We start from the raw sequence: 9,952 nt of genomic DNA, 5'->3' as shown, positions 1-9,952 counted from the left end.
GTCACCTTATTTAAATCTTAAATAAAGTAGCACTTTATACCTTGTTAGATTCATAAACTAAAATCTAACTGCGAAAGTTTTGTTATTCAATCATTTTGGTTTTCTCAATCATACAAGTGGTCTTACATGAAACAAATTTCAAAACCCTCACACGAGACATCACGAAAATAATATCTAAGTTATCTAACAATAGATGCTTCAGAAAAATGATGTAATCAACCTCTGTAAATGGGTAGTCACACGTATTTCACACTTAAAAAAATATTTGTATATGTTTTAGGATTAAAAATAAAAAAGATATTACGACAAATAGAGAAATAACGTACCTAGAAAACGGAACACCACTAAGTAAGGTGGGTGTGCTCATGACATCAATAAGAGTTTTTAACTTTGGAAATAACTTCATTCCTTCGAAAAAGTTGTTCCCAAACATCATCTTTGAAATTATTTCAGAGGTGAAGTTTCTAACATACTCATCCACAATTAACTCTGCAACCCCATCTTCTGCTTTGACTACATTGTCCCATGATTTAATCAGTGTACGTGCAGATTCCACAATTATGTCCACCTTGTTCTGAAACCATATGATTCTCGTAAGTCGTAATATAACTGGTGCAAGTGTTTTGGTAATGGCATGTATGAGAATTGAGTTATATTCCTACTTATTACAACTTATCACTCCAACAAATTGTGACACTGTAATTAAAAAGTACGAACATTCCAAAAATTTTGAGATGTTTGTATTGAACACTTTAGGAGCACTCTATATATGTGTCCTCAGAGTGTTGGTTGGTAGGATTTTTTATTTATTATTTTTTGAATTTCTTTTATTTTAGATATGTTTTAAAGATTTCATAATTGTTATTGTTTTGAAAACAAAAAGTATGCATACAAATAAATAAATAAAATACACCTAAAGATGATTATTGGTTAATGAATTAATTGTCATATTTTACTATATTGTGTCATCATTTTGATAATTTCCATATTTTATCATATTTAAATAAAGTCATTGATCTGGCTTGTATCGTGTCATGTACTTATGTCTGTTTTAGTGTTTATATTCATTTTTTTAATTATTATTTTTTTTATTAGAGAACAACTTTACCTTAACCTTCTCCGTGTACAATTGGGGACCTATCGTTTTTCTTTGGTGGGACCAAACCGCACCATTTGTTGATATAAGGCCCTTGCCAAGTAAAGGTCCCCGATCTTTCTGAAGATAGGCAGGCTTTCCCAAATCCCATGACTTAAATATGCTTATATCTTTAACAAGTTTAAGATCAGTCACATACAAGAAGTGTTGCCTTCCCAGTGTAAACATGAATGTTCCTCCTATAATAAGAAAGAGATAGATGACCATCAAGCAAGGCACAATAGTAAGACAAAATGAATAACCAAAAGAAAAAGAATAATAGCAGATTTTTATGTGTTCCTATTATAAATATAAATAAAGAAACATTTTATAAAAATATAAACTATAATGTTAAAGACATGTATGAGTAATGCTAAAGATACAAATTTTTTTACAAAAAATTTTGCAAACGGCTGATGTAGTTAGTAGCTATTGGTAAATAAAAAAGTTAAATGAAAACTCAAAAAAATTTACTACATCAACAGTTTGTAAAAATATTATAAAATAAAATGTGGCTATAACATTACTTTAAAGACATTACAAATTACATTAGATAAATTTTACAAATTGATCAGCCATTAATCATAAAAATATAATCCAAACATTTATATATAGTAAACCTGAATTGTAATTTTAGCATTTTCCAATATAAATATAAAATTGAAACATCTATCTATATAAATATAAAATTGAAAATTTTAACTTTTTGTTGACAGATTCTACTGTTAACACAAATTTTTGAAATCTCACCATTTTTCACGTCGTTATTTTAATATATATATTTAATTGAGTTTAAGTTCTATAAAAATTCTCTATAAAACCTGATATTTACACCAAATATTATAAAATTGTCCCATCAAGTTTGATATTTTTGTTTGCAAAAAGTTTATAATTAAAAAAAATTTCACAACTTTTTGTCACAATTATAACTTGACAGAGTGTGATTAGTGAACAAAAATAACAAGTTCATATATAAATGATGATTAATTACTTACAAATTGCCTCATCAAAATTGTGGCAACATAGTTGTGCAAAAATTTGTAGTCTTACGACTACTCTTTTGTTTGAGAGAGAGAGAGAGCTGGGACATCGGGAATCGTGAGTAACGTGTAATGAAGTATTTTAGTTATTCTTTAAAAAAAAAATTAAAAGTGAAGTCTTCATCTTATCAACTTGACTATTTCCTTTTCTTTTCTCTTTTTCTTGACCGGATTATTTAGACATGAAATATCATATTTAATTATGTATTATATTAAATGTTTGCGATATTATCATATCGTACAAATATATCAAACTACTGTATTTTAAATATATCTAATTTTTGTAATTGATTATAAAAAATATCTATTACCTTAATTAAGACATTCTTGAACATTATAAATAATGTTTATAGGTGATTATGTTAAATTGTGTACATTAATTTTATTTATTTTCATATTATTACTTAATTACTAAAATCATTACTACATTTCACAATTGGACCTTAGTTCAACATTGATCTAACCTCAAAAACTTTGAATTTCTCTTTCTTTCTTTTTTCAGTTTTATGAACAAATTTTGAAATCATGCATAACATTACTCATAATTCTTATACACATTAAACACAATCTTAATAAATTGTCGTATTACTTTTAGCTAACCTCATATTGTGGCAAATATTTTTTTAAGATCTCTTAGGGTCCGTTTGATTAGAGGGGTGGAAAAGTGAGATGATAGAAAATGGTGAAATGATGGAAAAGTTGGAGGATAGAAAAAATTTCAATTTCTCTCCTTTTTGTTTAGTTAGGAGTGAAAAAATGGAAGGATAAAAAAAATGAGTTTGTATAAATTTACACGTATGCCCTTATCAAAAAATGATGCCCAATTAAAAAAAAAAAGTGATAAACAACCAAAAAAAATCAATCACCTAAATTTATCAAAAAATAAAAATCACGTCCATAAAAAAATCACATCTAAACCAAAAAAAAAAAAAAACACAAAAGAAAAAAAAAATACTGGACAAGCCTGCCCAGTAAATCAAAAGAAAAAAAAAAACAGCAACGTACGTGGATGAATTTATATATATATATATATATATATATATATATATATATATATATATATATATTCTACTCTATATTTAAACCCTCTAATAAAATCAAGGTAAATCATAATAAATTTCATTATTTGGAGAAATAAAAAATGTGAAAAATCATATTATATAAAAAATTTGTCATTTCATGTAACCAAATAGTGTAAATTTGCTTCTCAAAAAAAAAAAGGTGTAAATTTGTCTCCCTCAAAAAAATAAAACAGTGTAAATTAAATAGCAAAACTAGTTCACATATAAAAATAATAATTAAAAAAATAAAAGAAAAAGAAGCAAAACTAGAAAATGACAACCAAAAATTGTGTTCTAAAAAAAATATATAATGCATACCATACTGCTTTGTCCACTGCTTGAAATATGGGAAGAGGTTTAAAGAACAGTAAAATGGTGAGATATCCTTCGGGTCTTTATTTGCAGGATCAGAATTTGGAACCATTGACATTATCTGCTTTATTTCTGGAATGTTACCCGTTAAAAGAGACGGCAAAGGACCTATGATCCCTTGCCTTCTAAACTTTAGTCGAATATTTTCAAGCTTCAGCCAAAAGAAAAGGCATAGGCAAATGAGCATAATGAACACGAGAATCAATAGCACTTGTTCCATTGCTCTTGTAGTGTAATGCTCACAATGCAATCAAAAGCAAGGCTCACAGTTATTTATATAGGCCCAAGGTATAGATGCACCTTTGGTAAATGACCTGACAAAACAACAAAGTTACCACGTACAGTTTCTTAAAGGCAAATATCCACAAGCGTCCAAATTTAGAAGGAATGGATGATTAAGAAGCTTACAAAACTGCCAACTTCCTACACATCACTACCAACCATATATACGGCAATAATGCATTACATCAGGCTTAAGGAGGAGCATTTAGATGCTGCCATACATACATACATATATATATATATATACACACACACACGGTAATAATGCAGTCAAACAGGATTATGGAGGCATTAGATCCTGCAAAAATTATCTTATATCATACATCCAATGTATCCATTCCCCCTTTTACAGCATACATGCACAATGCATATATCCATTCCCCGTATTACAGCACACACAATGCATGAGATACATTCCCCAAGTCACTAACCATGTGTCAACACTTCATAGATTGATTGAGACAATTCTACTCTACTCTCTCTCCCTCCCCTCAATCCAAACTAGGCCAATTAGATTAGAGATATTCTCATATATAAATACATGGTTGTAATTCTCAATTAAGCATTGAATAAAGAATTACCATTTTTTTTTCCTCTTAATCTTTCAATGTCTTTTTCATCTCTATATTCTTTGGAGAGTGACTAACTCGAATTAAGATCAATTCATACAATCCATATTTATTTTCATACACTTCTCACCCATCCCCCTAAAGATCCATTAGGTTTATTACAATTGATATCAAAGTCGTTGATTTTGAAATGACCAAATTTGTTGCAACTCATTAAGCTTTCATGGAGTTTATATTCAAAGGTGGAGATCATTTTGGGTGACTTGTCAAACTCTATGAATCAAGTTATGTGTTAAATGAGTTATATGTGCTCTAATCTCAATATTCATATCTTTACCCACATGTGGGTTCTTAACATTTATTTTGTTATTTTCTTTAGCCACTTGACTTAAATAGAACTATATTAAAACTACTAAAGAATTGTCATTTATTATTTTCATAAAATAATGAATTTGAGTCAGGTTTTTCTAAAATCTGTCCCTGACTCAAACCCAATCAATACAATACTTATCAAGAGCAAGGATGAGAAATATTTTTATTATACCTACTTTCAAAAACACCTCTATGGTATCCATCCAAAAATCTTGATTTTGATAGAGGATGCTCAGCCACATGCATTTAGTTGGCACTGTAATTGGTTGCATATATTAGTAAAACTACTACTTTTGTTAAAGCAGTACTCTTCAGTCGTTCATACGGAAGTTTAGAATTAGGCTAAGTCCCACGCCCATGTGAACAGTTCTAATGTTCCTTGGAGTAGCATTTTTGCTCCCGGACTACCTAAAAAAACCTTCCCATTATTGCTTACCAACAAAAAATTTCCCATTACTTACCAACAAAAAGCCATACATCAATTGTACCTGACAGGCCACTGGGCCTTGTAGCCTAGTTGCACCCGGTGTCCATGTATACCTAGAGCTCGGGGGTTCTATCCCCCTCATTTACCTAGCAAAAAAAAAAAAATTGCACCTGACAGGTTCACAACCAACAAAAAGCAAGCCATAAATTTTTATTTGGGGCAACTTATGATATTAATTTATTAGCTTATACAAACGTCCATAAATATGTACAAATACATATATCTATACACATATATAACTTAGTATGCTCTATAGTGAATTCTTAAAGTTTTCATTTTTAATATAAGTTACCAAATTATCAACCAAAGTGAGTAAAAAAAAATTTCAATTGAACTAATGAAGTATTCAAAGACATAAATGGTTCAAAACTTTAACAGACACAAAAACACATGCTACAATAAAAAAAAATGAATGTGAGAAAGAAAAAAAAACATTCTCTATAACACATTAACACTAGTCCAATTGGACAATTTTTTTTAAGAGCATCATTGCACTAGCTCAAATATTTGGGAGGTCAAGTCCCATTTTTGCTGGCTAATAATTAAAATGTTAAATATTTGTATATAGTATTAAAATATTTTAAAATTTTTGGGGGAGCCATGCCCCCCCCTCCCCGCCTATACATGTAGCTTCACCCCTGCAAAAAGCAGTTACTAATTCTAATTTAGGCCCAATATTAATATTACTTTTAAATCCATTTATAATAATATTTGTTTTTAAAATGTTGTAAATATAGCATTACTCCAAAAATAATTTTGGACTCTCAAACATAATCCTTAACCCCTTTATGAGGCCCGTTTTTGCGCGTAGCCACATGTCTTTGTTGGAAAAACATAGTTTGTATTGCATACAAAACATACGCAGCGGAAAATTAACAAAAAATTAATAAATCTATTTCATTCGCAATTGTTAACATGTACTATGTAAATTTCAGAATTCAAGAACAAGAGAGTGTACCTTGGTGCGGTGAAATTCAAAACCAAAGATTAGAAGTACTTGGAAACACTTTTAATTTTCACTCCAATTTCACTTAACGCCCAAGAAGTGTGGTCTCTCAATCAGTTTCCAAAGGAGAATAAGAGAGTGACTTACACTCACGTACATGCCATTTCATTCCTTATGAAGAACCCACATAATATTTTGTATGTTTTTTTCCTTATATCTAACTGATTATCTAATTGGGCTAGCCTTTTGGGTCATTCCAATTGGCCTTTACTTGGAGTGGGACCAAAAGGGAACAAATAAGACTCTAGCTCCAATGGGCCTTGAGCTTTTCTGTCAACTTTTGACAAGTCCAAAGTTACCATTAATTATATTTAATACCACTATATAAATATAATTGCATTTTAGGCTTTATTAATAAATTATATCCCAAGACTTTATTATACATACAACCCCTTCATAAAATATTTGTAGTAATACAAACTTACAAATTCATGAATGTAAACTACCACTTTGAAGATTATTACGTCTTAATCCTTGAGTACCCAGTTTAATCCTTTAAGTTATTCATCATATATATTTATGAAATTCAGTTTCATAAATATATACTTTAGTAACTCCTTACTAAAGTGGTTAGGCCTAACACTCTAAATAACTAAATCCATTAAACTTATCTTAAGGGAATATTTTATATCTCCGTTAAGAGATTATGAATTTCATCTTGAGAATATATGTTGTATCAACACTAAATGTGGCTACCCAACATACTGAGATTATGATCGTGGCTTTAGATCTTACTCCTAATATATTAAAGCAACATATACTTTATGATCACGTCCATTATTCCTTCAAGATTAAGAGTTCATGTAAATAGAAGTCGTGAGATTTATTATTCATTTGACAGTCATTAGAAGAATAAGAAATCTTACAGTGGTCCACACTACAAAAAATATTGCTATTTGCGACGAAACTTTTTCGATGATTACAAAAAGTCGTCATAAAAACTAGCTTTTTCGATGGCAAGTCTCTTCCATCGACAATGACTCATCAAACATCAACACATTTGTGATGGCAAAATGAGTTTGTCAAAAATGTGATTTTTTTTGGAGGGAAACGTTCCCGTCTTACTTTTTACGACAATATAAAAATGTTCGTCGCTAGTAAAATATTATTTATGACGACTGAAGAAAAATCGTCAGAACTATTAGCACTTGTGACGGCTTTGGTACATCGAAAATACAAAATAATATTTTTTATAGTGTTAGTATTTGCGACAAACAATCTTCCATCGTAAATATAAAAGAGGGTATTATTTACGACGACAGAAGAAACACCTTTAGCACTATTAACACTTGTGATGGCCTTTGTGCATCGAAAATACAAAAAATATATTTTTTATGGTGTTATTATTTGACAAACATGATTCCATCTTAAATAAATAAATAAAAAAGGGTATTAGCAACAGACATGAAGCCATCGAAAATGGTAAAATATTTTGGAGGGAAAATTCCTCCCTTACTTTTCACATTTGTGGCAACATTTATCCATCGCAATTATTTTTTTTTTCTAATTGAGTTTGTATTTATGACGAACATGCTAATTGTTGTAAATAGTTAATTTGCTTTAAAAGAAAGAAGGTATACTTTAAAATTTGGTAGCAAAATTTTTTTTTTTATACCGTCACCCCCTCCCTCCTACCCCCACCCCTCTCAAAATTTAGAACTTGGCAGCAAAAAATTTAAAATTCAAATCATCCAAAAAAAATTAATTTATACTTTAAAATTTTATAATTGACCCTTATAAATTTGTCGAAAAAAATTCAAAAAATAAAATAAAGTTGGTACAACAATGTGAACAAACCCAACTTCTCAACAAAAAAAAAAAAGTTAAAAAACCCAAAAATATATGAAATTCCTTTTAGGTAAGCATATCCCTAATTACAAAACAAAACAAAACAAAGCCTAAATCTATCTTCCTCAACAAATCCCTAATTCCCAGTACAAAAACCAAAAAAAAGAAAAATATAAAACACAACTCTGTCTTACAGTTACTCTTGCGCCGTTAGCATCTTTGCTTGTCTCGCCACTAGTATCACTTTCTCTCACTCTCTTTGTCTACACTTTATTTTTTTGTACAGTTTTAAGTTATACTGCACGTTCTGGTCAAATGAATGCACTGAATACAGATAAAGTGATAATGGATGGTTGGGTGCTGAGCCAAAAAGATAATGAATGAATGGCTGAATTTTTTTTATTAAAAAATATATTTGAATAATGGTTGGTGTTTGTGTATTTGGATATATAATAATATAATATTGATTAGTGTACCGGGTGAATAATTTTTTGTCTGTGAAACTACAAGGTGAGACTAGAATAATACTATTGACCACTTTTGAATAATATAGGTATTTGTTGAAGCTGTAATAATAGTATAATAATAGTATTTTGTGTCGTGGATATATAGTAACATATGTGTACCAGTAAAAGTAACTTTCGCAAATTTTTTTGTGTGCTAAACTTAAGCAATTTGTTGAACTTGCGCATGTTATTTGTATATAATTATTTAATTAACTTAGTGGACCTCTAAAATTTAATTAAGTTTTTCATTTTAGTTAGTTTACAATATATTCAGAGGTGGTGTTGTTAATTTAGTGCTTTGTTTTTAACTTTTATAATAAGTTTATCTATCACAATTTAGACAAGAATAATTGTTAATATTTATGTCATTTTTGAAGGGTGTAGATATAATGCCGATTGATAAATCTTGGATCAGACTTTCTAGTAGGTCATGTGAGGAATATATAAATGGATAATAGAGTTTGTTGATTATGCATTTCAACGTATCAAAGATGAAGATAAAATGTCCTTGTAATGATTGTAACAATAGATATAAAAGAACATGAGTTGAGGTTACAAAAGACCTCTTATGGAAAGGGATGAGGCATGATTATACTAGATGGCATCTCCATGGAGATGGAAATAGTGACGAGGACGAGGAAGGTAGTGATGAGGATGAAGATAATAGTAGTGATGATGAACAAAATATTGATGATATCCATAATATGATACGAGATGCTTATCCTCCTATGAGAGATGTTGAGGAAACAAGTGGGAGTGAATCGCAAGATCCAAATGAAGAAGCAAAGGAGTTTTATAGATTGGTTAAAGAGGCAGACCAACTACTTTATTTGGGATGTAAAAAGTATTCCAATTTGTCCTTTATTGTCAAATTATTGCACATAAAGTGCAAGAATTCATGGAGCAGCAACTTATTCACAATTTTACTGGAGCTACTAAAGAATGCATTTCTAATGTGCAAAAAATTGCTCATATCCCACTATAGGGCAAGAAAGATTGTGAGTGATCTTGGTCTAAACTATGAAAAGATTGATGCATGCAAAAATGATTGTATGCGATATTACAAGGAGCATTCGGAAGCAGATAAGTGCTCAGTTTGTCAAACCTTAAGATGGAAGTTGAATAGCAAGGGTGGAAAAAGGGATGCTAAAAAAAGTTCCATGGAAGGTATTGCGATATTTTCCTCTTAAGCCAAGGCTACAAAGATTATTTATGTCATCAAAAACAGCTCCAAACATGAGATGGCATCATGAGAATCGTTCTAATGATGAAGTACTAAGGCATCTCGTAGATGCTGAGGCTTGGAAATCATTTGATCAAACTCATGAGTCATT

At 29.9% G+C, this 9,952-nt stretch overlaps 1 protein-coding gene across 1 annotated transcript; it reads right to left on the bottom strand.

The window, feature by feature from the left end:
* Positions 1-215: 215 nt before the first annotated feature.
* Positions 216-3,828, bottom strand: LOC142606079 (cytochrome P450 714C2-like). The gene is made up of 4 exons (XM_075777483.1): positions 3,555-3,828; positions 1,109-1,335; positions 327-574; positions 216-222 (listed from the first exon to the last, which is right to left on the bottom strand). Exons 1-4 carry the CDS (start codon positions 3,826-3,828, stop codon positions 216-218), a joined length of 756 nt encoding a protein of 251 aa, XP_075633598.1.
* Positions 3,829-9,952: the final 6,124 nt, after the last annotated feature.

Source organism: Castanea sativa, chromosome 8, assembly GCF_040712315.1.
Source record: "Castanea sativa cultivar Marrone di Chiusa Pesio chromosome 8, ASM4071231v1".
Lineage (NCBI taxonomy): Eukaryota > Viridiplantae > Streptophyta > Magnoliopsida > Fagales > Fagaceae > Castanea > Castanea sativa.
This window is presented reverse-complemented; position numbering and strand designations above follow the sequence as displayed.